Genomic DNA, 22,945 nt, shown 5'->3' with positions numbered 1-22,945 from the left:
CTGTTTAAGTTAGTTTCTTTTACCAGGAAGGAATAACCCTCTGCCATCCCTCTTGCTGACATGTAGGGAACATGTATGGGTTGTTTAAATGGTTACCACCCAGCGCTGTAAATGGTTTCCTGATTTACAGGAAACCATTATGCTTCTCAGTCAATGTAAAGACATCTGGAAAAGGAATAAGAGTAATATAAAGTGACAGGAAAGATGGGAAAAACTGAAACAGATGAAGGCAGACACAGAAAACTAATGATAAAGGTGTAGAAGTAGACAGCACCACCGGTATGTCAAGTGAGTGGATGATGGTCACCAGCACCCACCGCCACTCACGCTGGATACCACATGATTTATCTTTTCAAACCACATTATCATATCTAGGTTTGTGTGAATTAGCTTAAGAGATCAGACCACGGTATTTTTAGTAATGATATTGCTGCAAAAATAGGCCAAGACCAAATTTCCAGAGAAACAATGAGTCACATCATCGGAACTGAAATGAACGAATTTAGGTTACTGGCTTTCAGCTCTACACAAGGATACAAATCTTTTTAATGTTATGATGGCCATGTTAGGAGTGTGTAAAGGCAGAGGGGCGAGAGAGCCACGTTCTCGTCTCCGCCTTCAGGTATCGAGATATGGTGCTCGGGAGACAGTAAATGAGAAAACAAACACACGGGAAAAATCATCCCAACTTTAATATACAAGACAATATATACAAGACACTTCACAAGTATATAACTCCCCGGCACGTAACAGTAATCTCCTCCACCACACTCTCTCTCCAAAAGCACAATAAAGTTTATACCAGTTAACAGTATCAAGAGAGGGTAGAGAAGAACGAGAGCGGTGAGTTATACCCGGTTCACGAGGTCGTTTTACAGTAACGAGAAGGCAGAAGCTCCAGCCCAAAGGAACTTGTGCTTCAGAGAACAGCTAGCGGGTATCAGGAGGTAAGGTGTTGCCGTGGAGAAGCCTAGCTGTGTTCTGCTAGAGGACGTGACGGCTGCAGCAGAACAAACCTCCCAAATGACTCCTGAGGTGGTATTGGGGCTTCAAACGATCTGCAGTTTGAAACGCCACGTCAGCAGCAAAGAATGAGGTATTGGTTGGAATGACGTCAATAATGAGCGAACGGCAGCTCCGTGAAGTGGCAATGCACTGTTCCCAAAGAGGGCGTAACGAAGCCTTGACTCTGTCCCCCAAAGAAGAATCTACTGCAAAGTAGATACAAAAGATTAGTAGATCTAGGGTAACCTATTTAAAATGTCTGCCCGTAAATTATCTTTGCTGGCAATGTGGACAATCCTGAACTTGTAGGCCTGCAAATTTAAAGACCATCGAATTAGGGCGGTCAATTTTACCTCTGAAAGTTGCTAAGTATACCAACAGCCGATGATCTATCGCTAAAAGAGATTCTTTCCCTCTGAGATAAAAGTCAAACCTTAAAATTCTAAACACGATTGCCAGGCACTCTCTCTCAATTGTTGAGTACCTCTTTTCCCTGTTGAGTAACTTTCTCCTTGCATAGGAGACGGGATGAGGACAGTCGTCGTAATACTGGAGGAGCACAGCTCCCAGTCCATTTTGGGAGGAGTTGGTTCATAGAACAAACGTGCGGTTAGGATCAGGGAGGTGAAGAATCGGGTCAGAACACAATGTTGACTAGCGATGGTTGAAGCAGCCGTGCAGATCTTCAGTCCAAGCGGGAGGCTCGTGGCTAGTATTTGTCAGCAGGTCTAACTAGGGGCTGGTGTATTCGGAGGCCTGAGGGATGAAAACTTTGTAGACTGACACAAGACCCAGGAAGCTACCTAAGAGTTTCTTAGTAGTTGGGGGGGTGATGTCACTCGGAGCAGAGAGCTTATCATGTAGGGGCCAGAAATACATACCATCCAGCCGGAACCCAAGATATTGGATGGACTGTACCCCGAATCTGCATTTTGAAGGTTTGATGGTGGGTTGGTGTTGTCTCAACCTGTCCAGCACAGGGCGAAGGGTGTTAAGGTGTTCTGACCAGTCTTTAGAGTGGATGAATGTTATCAAAATAACAGGACACATTAGGTAAGCCAGCAAGAACAACTCTCATCAAACAAATATACATAACACAGACAGTGACTAACCCAAATGGCATACGGGTAAATTCCATTAGACCCATACGAGTGGGAAAAGCTGTCAGGGGCTTTGCTTTGTCGGACATAGGTACCCGATAGTAGGCCTTGCAGAGATCAAGTTCTGAAAAATATTTGCAACCAGAAAACTTATGCAAGTCCTTTTCCATTACAGGTACACTCTGCATGGAAAACTGTAATTGAGTTTAACTGACGGTAATCAACGGCCATCCTGTATATACCATCAGACTTCTTTACGATTACCACTGGAGAACAGTGAGGCAAGGAGGAGTGTTGGATTATTCCTTGCTGCAGGAGTGTCTCAACCTCTTGCCGAAGAAGTGTTTGAGGTGAACTGGGACTGGGTAGACCATAGCTCACACTCTGTCAGTGGTGGTGAGTAAGATGTCATGTTCAATGGTGATAGTACAATCATGATTATTGGAAAAAATATCACCAAACTCACCCAGTAGCTCGTGTAGGGTTGCTTGTTGATGTTCTGACAGAGAAGAACCAATTTCTGGCCCAGTGTTCAGGAGCTTGTCACTCAGGCCACCGGGGGTCACTGGTAACTGTCTGGAGTAGTCCTGATCTTCATTCCTGATGACTGGAGCTACTTCTCCGATGGCATGGGGATCCAGATGTTCGAGCATATCAACCTCGTCCAAAGCAGCTACTTGCATAACCTCTGCCCTGCGGTGGTATTTCTTCAATAAATTTACATGATAAAGTTTAGGTCCTTTAGGCTCTTCAGTTAAATAATCTACTTTACCCCTTTTCTCCAGGACCTTATGTGGGTCACTCCAGGAGAGCAGCAGCTTGCTGGTATCACTCGGGAGCAGAACTAGCACTTAGTCTCCTGGCTTGAACTGCCGATCTTTAGAGTGTATGTCAAAGTAGGCCTTATACCTGCTTCTGCTGATGTCTGCATTTTGAGCAGCAATCTTGGCACATTCTTCGAGCTTGTCCCGTAGTTCAATGACATATTGATAGCTGCTTCACTCTTGGCCCTAGATAGTACGATCTTCCCAGAGGTCTCTCAGTGCCGTCAGAGGTCCTCTAATGGAATGACCATACAGCAAGTTGAAGGTGAAGCTGGTCCTGTTACTGGGAACTTCCCTGAGGGTGAACAAAGTAGGGATTAGGTACCTGTGCCATTCCCTTGGTTTTTCTTCACACAGTTCCTTAAGTGAAGCCTTCAGGGATCCGTGTAACCTCTCAATCCACCCATTCCCAGAAGGATGGTAGGGGGTCGTGAACATGGGTTTCACGCCTAGCAGCTTGTGCAATTCAGCCATCAGAGTAGAGGTAAACTTAGTCCCGCGGTCCAACATGACTTCCCTAGGGATGCTGACCCTGGCAAAGATGGACAGTAAAGCCTCAGCTACAGATATACTGTAGAATCCTTATCCCTCAGAGGTACTGCTTCGGGGAAACCAGTGGCAAAATCAATTAATGTTAGGATATACCTGTGCCCTTCCGAGGACAGGGGTGAGAGGGGACCAATAAGATCGATGGCGACACGTGAAAACGGCTCTGTGATTATAGGCATCGCCTTCAGGAGCTGGATAGACTCTGCCTTTTGCGAAAAACCGCTGGCACTTGTTGCAGGACCTGCAGAAGTCTCTTATGTCGGCACCTATACCTGGCCAGAAAAATGCTCCATGATTTTCATCTCTGTCTTCCTGTGTGAAAAGTGGTCAGCAAGGGGACTCTCATGGGCAACAGAAAGAATTAGTGGACGACAGTCTCTTGGAACAACTAAAGCTAGCTTGCCTACCTTATCAGGCCTCTTTCATGAGATTCACCGGCAGTAAAGGAGGCCGTTGTCTACGACGAAATGAAAGGTCAATGGTTCCTGCATTGGCCTTATCCTTAATGTCACCAAGAGTTGCACAAGATGTCTGGAGCGTGCTGAACTCGTCAGGCGTTATGGACAAAGACTGAAGGGCTGGTAGGGTGAGCGGATGTATGCGTTTCATCTTCCTGGCCTGTGTCTGCACAATATGCACCTGTGGAATGGAAGAATCAGTGGCATCTGAACTGAAGTTAGGAGGAAAACTGGATGTGCTCGTAGGTGTGATGACGGCTGGTGTGGAGTGATTTGCGGATGTAATGTTGCTGATGGAAGAGGTGCTCCATGGACATTCCATGTACTCGGCTGAGACTGGCAGGTCGTACTTTGGGGAAGCAAGTACATGGTCAGGGTCGTTAGGAGCTCTGACACCAGGAACATTGCCAATCAAAGCAGTAGCAAATTTAATGGGGGCTCTGACTATATCCATCCATCTAACAAAATAGGAGCAATTTAAAAATCACCTCAAGACTGGGAACTCGTCGACACACCCAAGATAATCGGCGACGTGGACCTTCCGACAGTTCACAACATCAGCGTCTGGTAAGACTTCCTCAGCAACAACTCTGCAGGAGCATCCAGTGTCCGTAACTATGGAGGAAGTCCAAGCACCACTGATGGTTCCAACAACCCTATAGTTAGGCACAGTATGGTCGCATAGACAGAAACCCACCTTGTGAGGTTGGTTGGCGGTGCCAACCTTGAAGGCCGGGGGTTCTGGGATACCAGGCCGTATGTGACCCTCTTCTCCACAGTTGTGGCACCGCACGGTGGAGTTCTCTCGGCCTGCAGAACATGGGTAGATTGAGTGGTTTGTTCTTTTGGGGAAAAAGGAGTAGGCTTAGGAGAAGTAGTCTTAGAGGATCTCTTACCCGAGAAGGTGGAGTGGGGTTTGGAGTAAGCGCTGTGGGTGGACGCCCAAGTATCAGCTAGCTTAACACAATCAGCTAGAGTTTTTGGCAGACATTCCTTCACGAAGAGGAGTAGCTCGGGGTGGAGAGAAGCTAAAAACTGATCAAGAATCATGAAGTCTTTCAATGAGTCGTATGTGTTGGCAATCCCAGACGTCTCTAGCCAGGCCAGGAAAAGTCGTGTCAGGTGGGTGGAGAATTGCAGGAAACTTTCACCACTCTGTATCTTCCACTGCGGAACTCTGCTCGATATCCATCTGGAGTTTTATGGAATCCTTTCAAGAGAGCCTTCTTTAGGAGGGAGTAAGATTTGGTTATATCTGGTGATAAAGAGGTGTAAATATCTGCAACCTTACCCGTTAGTAAACTTCCGATCCACATTGCATAGGCTTCGTCCTCAACTTCCAGCAAATCTGTCACTCTTTCAAAACGAACAAAGTAGGAAGCTATGTTTTCCCCTTCCTTGTACTGGGGAAGGCGAGCCTTACTTAAATTTTCCTCAAGCGGGGTTGAAGGAGTAGATCCTTGAGCAGCTATACCAGCCAACTCTATCTCCTTATCTGCCTCCACCTTGACCAGTTGCAGCTTACTCGTACACTCCTCTTCTTCTGCCTTCATTCTTCGCTCTTCTGCTCGTTCCTCCCATTCGATGGCTTGTTGCTGTAGGACAAACTTTCCAACATCATCTCCCGAGAGGCCTAAGTTCAATACTTGGGCTTTTAAAGTCTCTTTATTGGAGGAAGACATTTTAGTAGTTAATAAATACCCAATAGAAAGAAAATAAAGATAAAAGACAAGGCAACACACGGAAGTATAAAGACCTTTAAGTCCAACAATGAAGACTACAATAAGGAAACCCAAAACAACCCATTCAAAACAAAACCTTCCATAAGATCCCCAACAAGAGAAAGAAGCAAATTAACAGTACTCAAATTACAGTTATTAAATTCCATATTTAGGACACACAAAACAAAAAGAAAGTTAGAAAAAAAAATGGAACACGGCAACACTCAGACAAAGGAAAAAATATACAGTATAAGACACAACTCTGTTCCTGCTTTTGTCCGATGTATAATTACAACTGACGAAAAATAATGGAAGGCTTGCCACGTCCACATAGTTGCAGGTGGCAGAGGTCAGCAGTCACGCTGAATCACTGTTAACATTCCGTGGCAGAGTCACTGGAGAAACTGTAAAGTTTCCTCAGACACCAGTACCACCTGCTCTGATCATGTCAGGAAGCGAGTACCGTAATGTTCGTCCTTCACAGCATGTTTTCACCAAATTTCAGGAACAGAGTTGTGTCTTATATTGTCCTTTACACGCATTAAATACACGCGGTAAGTGGGTAATATACTGGCTCAGACAGCTTCACCACTTCACAGAAAAGGCTGACAAAACCTATAAGTAGCACTGTGTAGGAGTGAAACCTTGTTTCCGGGCCTCAGACAACAATGGCGCGCTCTAGGCGACTTACAACAACCACCCATTCACAAACTACCAAGTCACCATATCCTACTCACTGCGCCACGTATGTAAAGGCAGAGGAGCAAGAGAGCCACGTTCTCGTCTCCGCCTTCAGGTATCTAGATATGGTGCTCGGGAGGCAGTAAATGGAAAAACAAAAACACGGGAAAATCATCCAAACTTTAATATACAGACAATATATACAAGACACTTAACAAGTATATAACTCCCCGGCACGTAACAGTAATCTCCTCCGCCACACTCTCTCCAAAAGCACAATAAAGTTAATACCAGTTAACAGTACTAAGAGGGGGTAGAGCAGAGCGAGTGCAGTGAGTTATACCTGGTGCACGAGATCGTTTTACAGTAACGCGAAGGCAGAAGCTCCAGCCCTTTTCATATGAGGGGGAAACTACAGCAAATTTATAAAAACAGCTCTAGAAAACATTCAAACCATTCTCGTTATATTCTAATGTGTCACAGTGGGACATGAGTGGCACAGAAAGAACAATCGGCAACTCTCTTATCCTCTCCAATGTTTGAGGGGATGCACCAGAGGTTGCTGTCTCACATATCATGTTTTGCCAGATTAGTCGTATTTTTCACCTTTTTCTTCAAGAAACAGTTTGTTCAGTTAAAAGACCGAAAGTGCCATTCGTAGGCTCATGAATATTCTGCTTCTAGACAAGTTGTTAAACAGATATTGCTACGAGCAACAAGTCAGAGAATGTATTAACCTGATGATTATTTATTTATGTCCAGAAATGTAGTTATAGTCTCAGACTTTCAATTTGTTTTTGAGCTAAGAACACAGACCAGACCTACAGAAAGTCAGCAGCGCATCGTGCCTTTTTTTTTTTTTTTTTTGAGGGGGGGGAAGAAGAATGAAGGAAAAATTAAGAAAAAACGAAGTTATTCATAAATCCTAGTAAACGTGTTCACGAATTTTCTAGTATAATTACGAATGTAAATTTGAATGGTTTTTATCCCTTTATGTAATTTAGCTATTTCTAACAACGATATTCATTGCACAGGGAACTAAGTGATATGATTGTCATTGCAAGAGTTTACTGGAAATGTAAAGAGTTTTTCACACATTCAGGAGTCGTACGAAGAATCATTGTGAGTTGCTACTCCTGAGACACTCTGCACCCTACTCCTGACAATTCCTTTATAGTCCTGTGGTCTCTCGGCACTGTCTCAGGACTCCTCGCGCACTCCTGATGTTTTTGACATGTTCAAAATTTGTCGAGAACCGCTACGAATTTTTTAAACTCCTAGCGCGTACCTAAGGCATTCGTGACTACTCCGGCGACTCTTAGCGACTCATAGCTACTCTCAACGGATTCTTGTATCAAAAAACCTTTGCGAGTTGAAGAATCGTTATGAGTAACTAAGAGTAGCTAGAAGTCGCTATGAGTTGGTAAGAGTAGCAAAGAGATTTCCAAGAGTAGGCAGGAGTTTCACAGGTATGTTCGAAAGTTTCGTTTCGTTTCATCCACGAGTTGCGAAGAGTAACTAAGATTTATCTATGAGTCGCTACGAATATGCAAAGAGCATGGTAAAAGTGTGGTAGGAGACTCTGCGAGTTTGCTGGGAGTCGGTGACCGTTGGTTTTTAGGTGTAGTAGTGGGATCCACCACTGGGGGGGCACCTGACTGCAATATGCTTGCCGTCCAAGGCACCGACTGCTTGGTGGAAATTCCATTTGTTAGAGAAAAGGGAATCCATCTCCTTCCACTGTTCTGGCGTTGTTGGGCAGGCCAGGACATACTTCAGGTACTCTGCAATGATGGCCTCGCAGGTCTCGGGAATGATAAGTAGATGATATTTTGGGCCGCTCTGAAGCCATATGAAAGGGTTTTGTAGCTATCTAAAGTAGCCAGGTAGTGTAGAGTGACAGCAAACCTCAGCCCAGGTGACAATTACTTCCTTCAGAAGGTGTCCTGCTTCTCGATACGGGAACCAACCCTTTCCAGCAGTTCCATGAACATCGAGTGGATGTTGTCATCCACTCGAAGAAAATTCCTGAAGCAATGGTACTCCTCTAATTTCAACTCTTCAATATGTTCCTCCTACTGGCCGTTCATAGGACGTCGGAGCAGCCATAACATACTCCAAAGGGTTCTCCTCTTTCCTTCCTACTCTCCTTCTCAAGTAACAGCCTACACATTGCCACAGGGGCGTGGCGAAGGGGGGGGGGCGAGGAGGCGGCCGCCGGCCCCCTTGAGGGTCTTGAAATGGTATGGGGCTAAAAAAAATAATAATAATAATAAATCTTTAAAATATATAAATAAATCACTTAGAGAGAGAGAGAGAGAGAGAGAGAGAGAATAATGATGAGTCAGCGTCATGCAGACATAGTGTAATTTTGGATCAGTTCTCAAAGAGAAAAACAAGAAGACTGAACCTCCCTTTATGAATATACAGTACTATCATGGCATGCAAAACTGCTGAGAGCATATATATTATGTGTATCTGGATTTTTTTTTTTTTTCATTTTAGTTGATCTAGCGCTTATAGAGTACCAGTATAAATGAAACTACATTTATTTGTCTGAGTTCGACAGAATCTTATGTTTTTGTTAATCAGTGTTTCCTTAAATTAAATTAATCGGAACTATGATTTCTTAAGCAATATCTGTTCAGAGTATGAAAACGATCCGTGCTAAAGTGCTAGAGCTTTTATTGCCTTTGCTCAGAGTAGAAATCAGGTGTGTGTGTATATATATATATATATATATATATATATATATATATATATATATATATATATATATATATATATATATATATATATTCTTAAAACACTCAGTTATAAATATCAGACAAGTCTAAGTAATTTGGCATACTTCAAAGGCTAACTATTTTGGTGTAACAAAGTGAGTAAACTTCTAATGCATGGCACATTTATGATTAAGACTGATGTATGGACTATGGATGTGGTTCTTAATATATTATGTAATACTTGAGTCTTGAGGTACTAAGAGATTTGTGAAACATTTAAAATAATTGCTTTCCTTTAGAACACAATAATATATATATATATATATATATATATATATATATATATATATATATATATATATATATATATATATTTTACTGCGAGGAAGAAGGAACCAAAGTCCATGAGCCCGCAATAAGAGTTCCCTCCAAGAGAATACCAAAATACAAGAGAGAGCCAAATTCATGATCCATTCATTTCGAGATGCCTGGACACACTGCGTTTGAAAGGCTGGAGATCATAGGCAGCAGGAAATACAGACAGAGGGAGACAGTTCCAGAGTTGACCTGTTGCATAAATGAAGGACTGGGAGTAACGGTTAACTCTTGCATTAGAGAGTTGGACAGAAAAGGAATGTGAGTTTGCTGCTAGACCGGTGCTACGCGCCCGTCGTAGAGGTGGAGGAACGCATGCAGACAGTTCAGAGGAGCAGTGACCATTAAAGTAGCGATAGAAAAGAGATAAAGATGCAACAGTGCGGCGAAGAGACAGAGGTTGAAGGGAGTCAGTAAAAGGAGGAGAGTTAATGAGACGAAAAGCCTTTGACTCCACCCTATTGAGAAGAGCTGTATGTGGGGAACCTCCCCACACATGAGAGTTGTACTCCACACAGGGGCGGATAAAACCCCCGTATAGAGTCAACAATTGTGCAGCGGTAAAGAAGGAACGGAGTCGGCTTACCACACCCAATCTCTTGGAAGCACATAATACAAGAGATGTAATATAATCTTTCCAAGATAAGTCCCGAGTAAATGAAACCCCAAGCATATTCAAGGATGATGCATGATTAAGCTGAATATTATTAAACATTAGTGGATATACCTGTGGAAGATTTTCACGGGTTGATAGGTGTAAGAACTGAGTCTTAGATGCATTAAAAACAACAAGATTATTTTTACCCCAGTCAGAGATACGAGCCAAGTCAGACATTAGGTGTCCCATAGCCTCATCCCTTGTTTGTTGAAGTAACTTCTGAGTTGGGCATTGCGGGAACTGAATGGAAATGTGAAGGGTGGAGTCATCAGCGTATGAGTGGACAGGAATAGATGTACAACTTAGAAGGTCATTGATGAATAAAAGGAAGAGAATTGGTGATAGGACAGAGCCCTGAGGAACATCACTGTTGATAGATCTAGGAGAAGAACGATGGCCGTCTAGAGCAGCGGCTATAGAACGACCAGAAAGGAAGCTAGCGATGTAGGTACTTATAGAAAGATAGAAACCGTAAGAGGGCAGTTTGGAAATTAAAGATTTATGGCAGACTCGATCGAAAGCCTTTGAGATGTCAAGTGCAATGGCAAAGCTTTCGCCAAAGTCCCAAAAGGAGGATGACCAGGAGTCTGAAAGGTAGATGAGAAGATCGCCAGTGGAGTGTCCCTGACGGAACACGTACTGACGATCAGAAGAAGGTTGTGATAGGAAAGATGCCTTAAAATTTTTCTATTGAGAACTGACTCGAAAACTTTTGAAATACAGGACATTAAAGCAATTGGACGATAATTGGAGGGTTGGGAGTGGTCACCCTTCTTTGGGACAGGCTAAATGAGAGCAAACTTCCAGCAAGAAGGAAAGGTACAAGTTGACAGACAAAGGCGAAAGAGTTTGCCAAGGCAGGGTGTAAGCACAGAAGCACAGTTCTTGAGAACAACAAGAGGGACTCCATCAGGCCTATATGCCTTGTTAGTATTGGGGCCAGTGATGGCAGAAAATACATCAGCTGAAGAAATTTTAATGTCAGCCATGAGGAAGTCAGAGGCAGGAAGTGATAGAGGAACAGCACCGGAATCGTCTAAGGTGGAATTGGAGGAGAAAGTCTGTGCGAAGAGATCTGCTTTATAAGTAGAAGAAATAGCTACAAAACCATCAGAGTAGAAAAGAGGAGGGAAGGATGATGAGGTAAAGTTGTTAGAAAGGTTTTTGGTAAGGTGCCAGAAGGAGCGGGAAGAATTCAAGTTGGAGAGTTGAGAGCATTTAGTACTGATGAAATTATTTTTAGCAGAGCGAAGAACAGACTTAGCACGATTCCGGGCAGAAACGTAAAGATGATGTGATTCAGAGGTGGGTTGGCTCCGGTACCTTTTGTAGGCCCTCTCCTTGTTGCGGACAGCATTAGAACAAGCATGACTAAACCAAGGCTTTCTTGCGCTAGTCAAAGGATATGAGAAAGGAATGTATGCTTCCATGCCCGAAAGAATAACCTCTGTAATGTGCAAGGCACACTCAGATGGCTCCCGGCCATGAAAGCAATAATCATTCTAGGGAAAATAAAAAAAGTACTGCCTGAGGGCCTCCCAATCCACGGCTCCAAAATGCCACAGATGACGTTTTCCTGGAGGGTCCACAGGCCATACCGGAGTGATAGGACAGGTTAAGGTGATAAGGTTGTGATCAGAGGAGCCCAACGGAGAGAAAAGATTAACAGTGTAAGCAGAAGGATTAGTTGTAAGGAAGAGGTCAAGTATGTTGGAGCTGTCTCCAAGGCGGTCAGGGATACGGTTGGGTGCTGTACAAGCTGCTCTAGGTCATTAAGGTTAGAAAAGATGTAGGCTTGTTCACCAGGTGGATCAGTGAAAGGAGAGGAGAGCCAAAGGTGGTGGTGAACATTGAAATCTCCTAGAATGGAGATTTAAGAGAAAGGAGAAATGGATAGAATGTGTTCCATCGTAGAAGTAAGATAGTTGAAGAATTTTTGATAGTCAGTAGAATTAGGAGATAAGTAAACAGCACAGATATATTTAGTCAGAGAATGACAGGAAAGCTGAAGCCAGAGTGTAGAGAATTCAGAAGAATCGAGTTCAGGAACACGAGAACAAGATAAGTCATTGCGTATATATACACAACAGCCACCTTTGGCTTTGAAATGAGTATAGAGAAAGTAGGAGGACACAGAAAAGGCTTTGCTGTCAGTTGCCTCAGACAGCTGAGTCTCAGTTAGAAAAAGAAGGTGAGGTTTAGAGGAGGAGAGGTGGTGCTCAACAGAGCGAAAGTTAGAGGAAAGGCCGTGAATGTTGCAGAAATGAAGAAGAAGAGAGTCAGACAGTGGTTTCAGGCACCTCGAGTCGTCACCGGGAGAGGGGTGGAAGGTGGGGGCATTTATGGTCCCCCCCCTGGGGATTCCGAGGCTGGGTGATAAGTCGCCATGATTTTTTTTTGAATTTTGGAAAAGGAAGTGTAGTGTGTACTGTGCATGTAGTTTGGTGTAGATAGTTAGAGCAATTTGTGTTGGAGAGCATATTGGCTTACTGTCTGTGTAACTGAGACACTGAAGAAGTTCAGCAAAGGGGGATGGTCAGGAACTAGTCCCGAGTGCTGATGAAACGGGAGCTCCAGCACTCCCTGTCGTCAGCTTTCCATCCACCTCGGGAGTAATGTCCTGCTCGACTGGTGCTACAGTCTACCTATTGTCATATTAATTTTGACATTTCCAGGCTCCTACTAACTTAGCTAAGATTATTATGCTCACAAAGGCGAGGACAATGCACATGAGACTCCCAGATGCATTACTGTTCTTTTATTCCATAATGATCGTTAAAAATGCTTCTTTGTCAGCTAAAATCATTTTCTTGCTCTACTTTTTGCCATTTTCAGTTTTATGAGTTATCATCTAAATACTGCATTACATACTTTCATAGGCCTCAGAAAGCCCCTAAAAGTACTTAATTTTCAAAAATTTTCCTTGGGAGGCTCACAGCACCCCCCAGACCCCCCAGCTGCAAAGGATTACTTCGCCCGCCTTCGACCACCTTTTCAAGAATGTATAGACATCTTTCTCCCGCCCCCTCCCCCTTGTGAACTTTCTGGCTATGCCCCTGCATTGCCACACTGATGTCAGCTGCTTCACATGCCAAATCCATCTGCACCTTCAGTAGTTTCAGTTCGCGGGCACCTCCGGCCATGGTCGTTCGGGATACTTAGGTCTATGTTGAATGCAAGCTCGCAGTTGAATGAGTAGTCCATCTGCATCACATCCTTTATACAGTATATATTTATTTTTTGGCCCGACACTCCTGACAGACTCGCATCAAATTCTTGATGGTCGTACTGCACTCGTAACTACTCTAGTGGGGGTCTTAGCTACTCCTAGCTACTCTTAGCTACTCATGGCTACTCGTAGACCTTTACGGACCATTTGGTTCGGCAATGCGTAGTGACTCTTAGCTACTCATAGCGCCGCCCTAGGGAACTCGTAGCAGTGTGTAAGCTATGCGTAGCTAATTGTAGCGCCCACCTGGCGCACTCCTAGATTGCTGGATTCTTGGCCAAATTGACAAGAATCCGTGAGGAGTTTGAACTCTTGGCGACTCTTCGTCCGACTCCTGAATGTATGAAAGCCCCTTAAGTCACCAGGACACTCCCTCCGGCACTCACCCAGCACTGTGAGTAGGATGGGCAAGGACACCTTGGGGCTGGTGGACACCTGACACTCATACACGCCGGAGTCACGGAAGGTCACCGAGCTGATGTCGAGGTCCCAGTTGTCGGTGTTGGGTGGATGATACACCTAAGGAGAAAACAGCACTATATCAGCTTCGGCATGAACATCACTACATGAACACGGTAGGTACAGTTGGCCAAATTTCCATCTTTTACATTTAGCGTTGCCATCGCTCACTCTGTGCAAGGTCTGAACTCCAGGGCTATTGACGCATGCAGCGAATCGAAACTGAGATGAGAGAGATGCAGAATGATGGGCACAGCTGACACGTGGTGCTGTTTGGTGTAGGGGTTAAGGTTTGGATAATGGAAGATAGATGGAAAATAGCAAAGGACTTGCTTTTATAAATGTAAAGTGTAATGCAGCATAATATGAAGGAATATGCTGACCTTGATCTGTATTACTCTAAGCAGTAGAGAATCACTGCAAGCTTGCAATACAATCTGTTTCTTAATGGTACTTAATTACAGAAATTTCACGGAAATATTATGCCACAGACTCTCCCCTCCCTCACTCGCCCAATTACCTACCTTCTCGTCACATTCATATGTAGCCTACACACTCAGTTTAGTCCATCGTGCTGCCTTCCTCCTGCTTCCCTTTCCCTTAATTTTTACGTTATTTGTCATTTACATAGCACCTCTGTTGACCCAGCGGTAATAAAAGGAGGGTGTCCTTACGTCTTTGAACATGGGTTCCTATATGATGAGGCGGCCATCATGAGGAAATTTTTTTGCTACTGACACCTATGCATGGCAGTGTAGCCTGGGCAGTGAGTGAAAGAGAATTTTTTAAAGCTCAAGCTGCAGCGATTTCCTTTTTTAGAAACATTTTCAGGCATAAACAGTATATATGATATTAAATAACAGAGCAATATGTAAGTACAGTATTTTAGAATGTAACTAATGGCGGTAGGAGTGACATGGGAAATTACTGATAGGTTAAGCAGGAATGCATAGAAATAAAAATAACATAAAAAAGACACTTAAACACGGTGCCAGTAATCATAATAAACTGAAAATAAGGGAAATGTTCGATGAGGCAGAGACTATGTGTTACGAAAGAGGAGAGTGGAGCAGCGTAACAGAGAGAGAGAGAGAGAGAGAGGCTAAGTACTCATGGCCATTCTCTCTGGTGAATGCCCAGTAATGAGCAAGGCGTCGAAGACGATGCTGTTGGCTAACATGTTTGTGAGTTTTGAGGGCGTTTGTTTCCAGCAGCTTAAGTAGCGCAGCGTAAATCCAATTTCCATATACAACGTCTTGATTATTATACGCTATATGATATTAGCAAACATTTCATCCATCATGTATCCTTGGTGAGAATAGCGGCATAATTTTCGCAGAGTCGACGACGATTCGCCCCTATACTATGAGGAGGATTATGTGTTCAGGCGAGAAAAATAGAAGGAATATGGGAAGCCGAACAGAGAACTGAGTGACGGAGTGTGAAAGACTGTCAGTCTTTATGGTGAGGGTATGGGTGAGATTGAGGAACAGTGAATGAAACGAGTAGGAAACAGAGTTAAGCATTCGCTGGATAGGAGAGTATAAGCTTAACTTGGTGCTGGAAAGAAGTTGTATGAGTGAGTAAAATGAAAGCCATTAAGAAAACAGAAACTGGAAAATTTAAGAGTAGGCGACAGTGGGAGGTATGGGTGTCACTGCAGGAGCGAGCGAAAGGCATTCAGGAGTATGTGTAAATTAAATGAGAAGTAATTGAGAGTCTGTTAGTGAGGTCCATTAACTTATGTATGAAAGAGTAAGCGGGAAAGCGATAGTAGGAGTTAGAGTGGATGAAAGTAAGTCCGAAGTGAGTGAGTGAATTGAATAGAAGTAAGAGAGTGGGTGAAAAGTAAGACTAAGATTGACAGTGTAAAAATTATGTGAGAGTGAGTGAGTGTAATGTCAAGTATATGTGAAAGCGAGTGCGAGAATGAATAAAAGGTTAAACGGAGAATATAAGAGAAAGTAACAACGAGTGTGTGACGGGTTGCGAGAGCGAATGAGAACTCGGTAGTTAACAGTGAATAAACGCTACTCAAAGCAAAAGAGTGGCCAAGTAGGAAAATCAGTGAAGTATCAGTACGATAGAATGGGTTACTGGATTAGCGTTAATGAGTGAGCGTGGTTCGGTGAATAAGAGAGGTGACAGAGAGCCAGTGTTCATGCGACAGTAAAGCAGTCGGGGAACGTAAGTGGGAATGAGAGAAACTGCAAGACTGATAGTGTTATTTTTTTCTTCAACTATTATCATTACTGTATTATGAAAAAAGTGATGGAACGTAAGTCTCGGAGTCTGTAAGAGTTTGTTCTTTTATTTATTTATTTTTTTTTCCTGAAGAAGCTTGACAAAGGAATTGCCATAATGAAGGTGTATTCATACCGATATTCATCGAGCCGTTTTTTTTTTTTTTTTTAATAGACTAGAACAAGACAACTTACGAAAACACTTCCAGAGTTGGTCAGTCGAACATTTGAAGAATATCCTATCATATCATATAATATTTGCCTTTGAGAGCTGGATACAGATATAGTGAAACTGGGTAACTTGATAAACTATATGCTCGCCGTAGAAGGATGCAAGCAGAGCCATAACGAACAGTGACCACTGTTTTACGATTTTCCAATGTTTTATATAAATCAAATGACGCATTATTACCGATACGAACTTTTTAAGCGACGGGTATATCCTCATCCATTGTCATATTTCTCTCGTCAACAAGTCTCCCGCTGCACTTAATCACAGTAAGATAGACAGGGATATGTTGGTGAGACAAATTAGAAGCCCAAGCCCTACATGATCAGTGTCACGAAAGACGGCGATGTGAGTTCTGTGCTGACAAGTTTGTTTTCTGTTCACGGCGACATCACACCATATAATTTAGTGAAACTCTAATGTAACTGCTGACTTGCCATTATACTCATATTGAATATTATGTATTGTTTAAATGTGTTGGTTTTCCCTAATTTGCCTCCACAGGGCTGAGTGTCAAGTGACCCAACGAGAGATAAGTAATAGTGGGACACATCAGGAATGTTTTCCAAGTATGGATTTAAAAAGAAAGAATATATCTCTCTCTCAAAAAAGGAACAAATTTTTATATGAAACATTGATAACTCTATCAGTCTCCTCAAATCTACACTTTAAAGCAGCTGTGCCTCTGCCTGCGCGCGCGCGCGCGTGTGTGTGCGTGCGTGCGTGCGTGTGTGTGTGTGTGTAAGCTTGCAAGTCACTTTGGTGGTAGTCCGAGCTTGGTGGCCGGACGGGTAGGTGGATGTTCAAATGCGTGGGTGGGTAGACAGGTCAGGTGAGTGGAGTGGCTGGAATAGGTGGATTGTGTGGGTTGGAGGAAGTAGGTGGATTGGGTGGCTTGGGTGGAGTTGGTGGATTGGGTGGGATGGATGAGGCAGGTGAAGTGGGTGGACTGGGGTTGGCCGAGTGGGCAGGGTGAGTTTGGTGTGGACTGGTGGGAGGGGTAGGCACAGTAAGTGGGATGGGTACGATAACTTGGTACTGTGTGTATATGGATAGGAGGGGTAGAAGGGGTCGGTGCGATGTTAAGGATGGGTGGGATGAGTGGGTGGAGTGGGCAGAGGGTGTGTGGAGAATCAGTGGGTGGGTGGACACGATGCTTGGATGGATTGGATGGGTGGATGGACAGGAAGGGTGGTTGGATTGGGGATATGGGCGGAAGGGGTGGGTGAAGTGGGTGTGGAGAGTGGCTAGGTAGATGGGGTGAGAGGGAAGGTGGGCATTTATGGAAGGTTGGAGTAGGTGGATGTGTGGGAGGGGTAGGTGCATGAGGTGGGGTGATGAGTGGATAGGTGGGATAAATGAGTGAGTGGTCAGGATGGGTTTGGTTGCGAATAGAAGGGTGGGTTGTGTGAGTAGGTGAGTGGAGGTATGGCTTCCCAGAGGACAAGGCAGGAGACGGACCTACTACACTTGGTGGATGAGTGGGTGGATTGAGGGAAATGTGTCCAGTGGGGAACAGGTCCGTGTGGTAGACAGGTCCATACATAAAACCGGTCCTTAAGAAAAAATTGTTTCAAGAGGTACACATGCATGGAGGAAATGGGCAATCAACAAGTGTTAAACAAAACATTAATGACATAGGTCAATAGAAGAAATTGGGTCCATGTGGGGAATTCGTGCTTCTCTCTTGGAAGGAAAAGGGTCCAGTGGCAAAAGCCGGCCCATGGAGAAAATACGGCAATGTTTGGAGAATAAGTTCATGGTAAAAGCAGACCCATGAGGAACATATGTTTATGGGTTAGAATATGTCCAGGGAATCATTTGATACGCTGGGTGGTAACCTTATAACCAAAGAACGCTTGTTCCCCATGTGTCAACAAGTGGGTTGGTGGAGGGTTAGTGCCTCTTCCAGGAAAACATCAAGAAGCCTCACTTCAGGACAGACCAGGTGACGACCAAGGACCGGACAGAGGACATGGTACGGATTGCAACGTGGAAGGCAAGGAGTGAGAATGATAAGGTGAAAGAGGGAGTGATTGTCCAGGTGCTTGAGGTGCAAAAAAGGACATACGTGGATTAGCTAAGACTAAATGGAGAGATGAGAGTGTGAAAGAATGTAAGTATGGATGAGGTACATGAGTGGGAGTAAGTGAGAATGAGAGGGCAAAAGTGTGTGTATGTATTTTTGTATGTAAGAGATGGAAGGAGAATATAAGAGGAGTCTGGAATACAAGAGGTGAATATGCCAAAATCAAGTGTTGAGACATGAGAGTTTGAAGTTTGGCAGCATTTAAGAACATGCACGAACCACACTTTTAAACCTATATTCATGAAACTCTGCAGGTTACTATGCAACTAGATAATGTAACTACTGGATAATGTCTGTAAGGGTTCACTAATGTTAATACTACAGTATGCCCGTGCAGCCCTAATAAAGTGTGCATACCTGAAAAGCGTATCATTCCTGTGGAAAAGAAAGTCACTAAAACATCAGAAAGGACAGATGTAGTAATAGTAATGAAAATACATGGCTTAAAAATTATTACATACCTTCCAAAGCACACTTCTTGATTTAACTGATAAGAGTAGAGATTACAGTTTTAATTAATAATCGAGGAGGTCGTCATCGACTTCACTGCGAGTATACAGTAAGTGGCCGTGGAATGGCTGGGAGAAGAACAGTGGTGAGAAGGGAGGAAGAGATCAGTAGGATGGAAGTATTGGAAGCAATGAAGAAAGTCAAAATGGGGAAGGCCCCAGGAATTGGTGAAGTTTGTGGTGAAATGATGAAGCATGGAGGAGATATAGTAGTAAAATGGATATGAAAGATGTACAGATTGGCCTGCCAGGATGGTATAATCCCAGAGGATTAGAAGTCAGGCATAAATATTCCCCTGTACAAAGGAAATGAGGAAAAAGATGTGTGTGGTAATGATACAGGGATTTGTCTTCTTAATGCAACATCCAAAGTATATGGAAGGATACTTATTGATAGAGTTAGGGAAATAACTTAGGAATTTGTAGAAGAACAAAGAGAAACAAAAGGGGTAGTGTAGATCAGATATTCATTCTTAGTTCTTTAGTAGAAAAGTTTAGAGAGAAAGGAAAGAAGCTGTATGCGGCCTTCATTGATTTGGAGAAAGCATAAATTATGAGAGTGGAGAGACAAGGAATGTGGAAAATATTAAGAACATATGGAGTAAATGGGAAGTTGTTCATTGATGCGAAGAGTGTGTATGTGGGTGCTAAGGCTGAAGTGTGTGTGGATGGTGAACTGAGTGACTTTTTCTCACCGAATGTTGAATTGAAACAGGGATGTGTTATGTATCCATGGTTGTTCAATCTGTATATAGATGGGGTTATTAAAGAGTTACAAGGTAGGGCAGTGGATGTTAGAGCGGATCTAATGAGAGAGAGCAACGTTTGGAAACTTCCTGTACTGTTGTTTACAGATGATACTGCGTTGAAGTGAAGACGAAGGGGAACTGGAGGGTTTGGTGAATGAGTCTGGGACAGTGGGCAGGAAACGGAATCTAAAGGTGAATGTAGAGAAGAGTAAAGTTATGGCCTTCGAGAGAAATGAAGTCACTGAATGTACAGCGAGGTTGGATGAGGAGTAAATGGAAAATGAGTGCGTTTAAGTGCTTGTGAAGTGTGATGAATAAGGATGGAAGTTTAGAGGATTATTGGCGGATTTTTTCTAATAACAGAACATAGGAAGGAAAAATGAGTAAAAAAATTTATCCATACACCAGACTACTGGTGTCCTTCATTCATAAAATGTCGGTAACAGTTGGACTTGAATTGCTGTAGGTTAAAGTTTGGAGGGAAACAACTCTGGGGAACCGAGTTCCAGAGAGATGCAGTTCGGGGATTGAATGAATTCTGATAGGCAGAACAACAGCAAAAAAGAAAGGTGACTGACTGATTGAATGCAGTGGAAAGACAAACTGAAGTGAGCATGGAAGTAAAGTTCCTGTATGATATTGTGATACCAACTCTAACGTATGGAAATGAAGCTTGGACGTTGTTGGAAGGACACAAGAGTGAAAGCAATGGAAATGATTAACTTGAAAGGGCATGTGGAATTAATGGAGAGACAGACTGGCACATGAGGAAGTAAAGGAGCATTGTGGCGTGGATGTGATTGTGACTGAAAGCATTAGGAGAAATACTTTGAAATGGTTTAGCCATGTAGAGAGGATGGAGAGCGAGGGACTAACGACGAAAGTGTATATGAGTGAAGTGGAGGGGGGAGAGAGGGAGGGGGAGGCCGAGGATGAGATAGAGGGATGGAGGGGAGAGGTATAGGGGAGAGGGGTGTGTGAGCTGGAGGGAGCGCAGTGAAATGGCGGGAGACAGGGCGACATGGAGGCGATCTGTTTGTAGCCATCCTTTACGGGATTAAGGCGACTGGCGCCAGATAAAGAGAAAATACGTTCATAGGGCATTAGCTGAGCAAGGTGAAAAATTGTTCCATGGGAGAAAGAAGGATATAGGGAAATGCAGGATCATGGGAGGATATATATGTGGAAAATTGGTCCATGGGGGAAGGAAGTCCATGGGGAAAATTAGTTCAAGGGAGAAAAAAGAATTATGTAAAACAAAAAAAGTATCTAGGACGAAAAAGGCCCACGGAGGAAAACAGGTCGTATGACTTATGGGAGTGTAGCTGTAAACGGTGCTATGTATGTGCTAGTGTTCCTCAAAAGACGGAGGTAAACTCCAGAACTACATATTGGTTTAATGTACAGGCTAATTAGCACGGCTTCCTAACTATATAGCATACATTGCAATATTATATCTGACATATTTTATTGATACCTGTAATTCTTTAATCAGTTTTGTATGTCCTACTAGTCCGAAAAAATGTGGGAATGTTTATAACTGTCGTTTAAATGTTCGTTCATTTAGAATAAACAGAAGGATTGGTAGGCTGTTCTTTCATTCCTGTTACGTAATTACTGCGTTTAGTACTTATAACAACTTTTGTAAACAACGGCATACAGAATAATTACTTTGATAAGTGAAGAGACACTGAAGTTTGTTCGTAGTAAATAAGACACACGAGTCTCTCTCTCTCTCTCTCTCTCTCTCTCTCTCTCTCTTCCCTTCCCAGTCTTCCTTTCTCCTTCTGTCATCTCTTCCTCTTCCCTTCCCTACCTCTTTATCTTTCTGCCTCCCGTTTCCCATCTATTTCTTCTCCTTTCTCTCCCCCCCCCCACCTCTCTCTCTCCCTCTCCCCTTCCTTCAGTTCTTGTCCCTTCCCTCTCCCTGTTCCTTTTCCACTTATTCCTTCTCTTCCTCTTCCTATTTGTTTCAGCCTCTGTGTGTGTGTGTGTGTGTGTGTGTGTGTGTGTGTGTGTGTGTGTGTGTGTGTGTGGTGTGTGTGTGAGTTTTGCATATTTTTTCGTATCCTGTGTGTCGATACGTATACGAGTACATAAAGGTAGAAGTTGGTCAACTTATTATCTTAGCTGGACACAAAGTTTATACTGTGTTATCTCTGCAACAAAAGCCAAGCACAATGACAACACATTATCTTGTTACCCACCCCACCATCAAGTAACTCATATTTAAAGGCGTAAAGGCATCCCGCTTTTCCTACTGCTGGGGTATCAGAGGTGCTTCCTGAATGACAATGTAATAGATAGGGGAAAGAAAAGCAGGGGGAAAGCAACACGATGGACTAATGCGAGTGCATTATGAATGGTATGGGAAAGTATATGGGCCGGTGAGAGAAGGGAGGATGCTACTCTCGTGGTATGTCTTAGTAATTCAGTGCCGTAAATAAACAGACTGTAGTGCAAGTTTGCAGTGATACCCTACCGTGTAATAATACAGATTAAAACCAATATATTCTTTAAACTTACTGTACGTTATATCTTACAGTTATAATAACAAGTAATTTGCCCTTTTGCATCTATGTTTTTACCCAAAACCTCTTGAACCTCTACACCACACCACGCACCAGCTGTACTCATTCCCCTGTATCCTTCTCCTCTCAGCTTGAATGAATCGATTCTTTCGTCGAAACTCCTGGACAAACTTCTCGCACAAAGAGAGCGTTGGCAACGCTAAGCGTTAAAACTGGAAAGTTGGCCAACTGTACAATTGGTCACCCATTTTTAAGTCTCAACGAGGGGAAGCACACTTGACCAAGTTATGCACGAACGCGACTTTACCACCAATGTACAATACATCTCAGTAAATTTGGTGTCATCAGAATTATCATCATCATCCAGTCGTCCCCTCTGACCCCAAAGTGGGTAGAGGTAGGGTCCAGGGAGCCAGGAAAAGCTTGTTAGAATGAGATATTAATTAAGGTTTGCCCAGCTGAATAATCTGCACATCCATTCATTCACCATTCAGGATCTCGGAATCTTAATATCACATCGATAAATCTCAACCAGAAAAGGCACACTTTATCAGGCTCTGCTGTATACCAACACAGCTCTACACAGGAAGAATACAGTTGATAGCAAAACATTAATTGGTCGAAACATTATTTACAATCACAGTCGGTATAAAGAATAAGGCACTATGCATTAACCTTGAACCTGTCGTCCGTGGTGTAGGTGAAGATGCCCACTGTGAGTATGTGCAGGTCCCGCTTTCTGATCCACGACACCTGAACACATAGATGTTAAATCAGCTTAGGTTTAGGAAGATTTACGGTATTTAAGAT

At 43.3% G+C, this 22,945-nt stretch overlaps 1 protein-coding gene across 1 annotated transcript in view; it reads right to left on the bottom strand.

The window, feature by feature from the left end:
* The window catches only part of LOC145405502 (uncharacterized), a 99,924-nt gene that overhangs the window by 63,283 nt on the left and 13,696 nt on the right, over positions 1-22,945 (bottom strand). The window contains exons 3-4 of the mRNA XM_080276849.1: positions 22,811-22,888; positions 13,713-13,845 (exon numbers count right to left, since the gene is read on the bottom strand). Coding sequence (XP_080132975.1) covers positions 13,713-13,845; positions 22,811-22,888 — 211 coding nt within the window. The remainder of the gene's footprint in view (positions 1-13,712; positions 13,846-22,810; positions 22,889-22,945) is intronic.

Source organism: Coenobita brevimanus, chromosome 67 (assembly GCF_032717465.1).
Source record: "Coenobita brevimanus isolate Jiangsu-jjx chromosome 67, ASM3271746v2, whole genome shotgun sequence".
Classification (NCBI taxonomy): domain Eukaryota; kingdom Metazoa; phylum Arthropoda; class Malacostraca; order Decapoda; family Coenobitidae; genus Coenobita; species Coenobita brevimanus.
The sequence above is the reverse complement of the archived record's forward strand: the minus strand, read 5'-3'. Positions and strand labels throughout refer to the sequence as shown.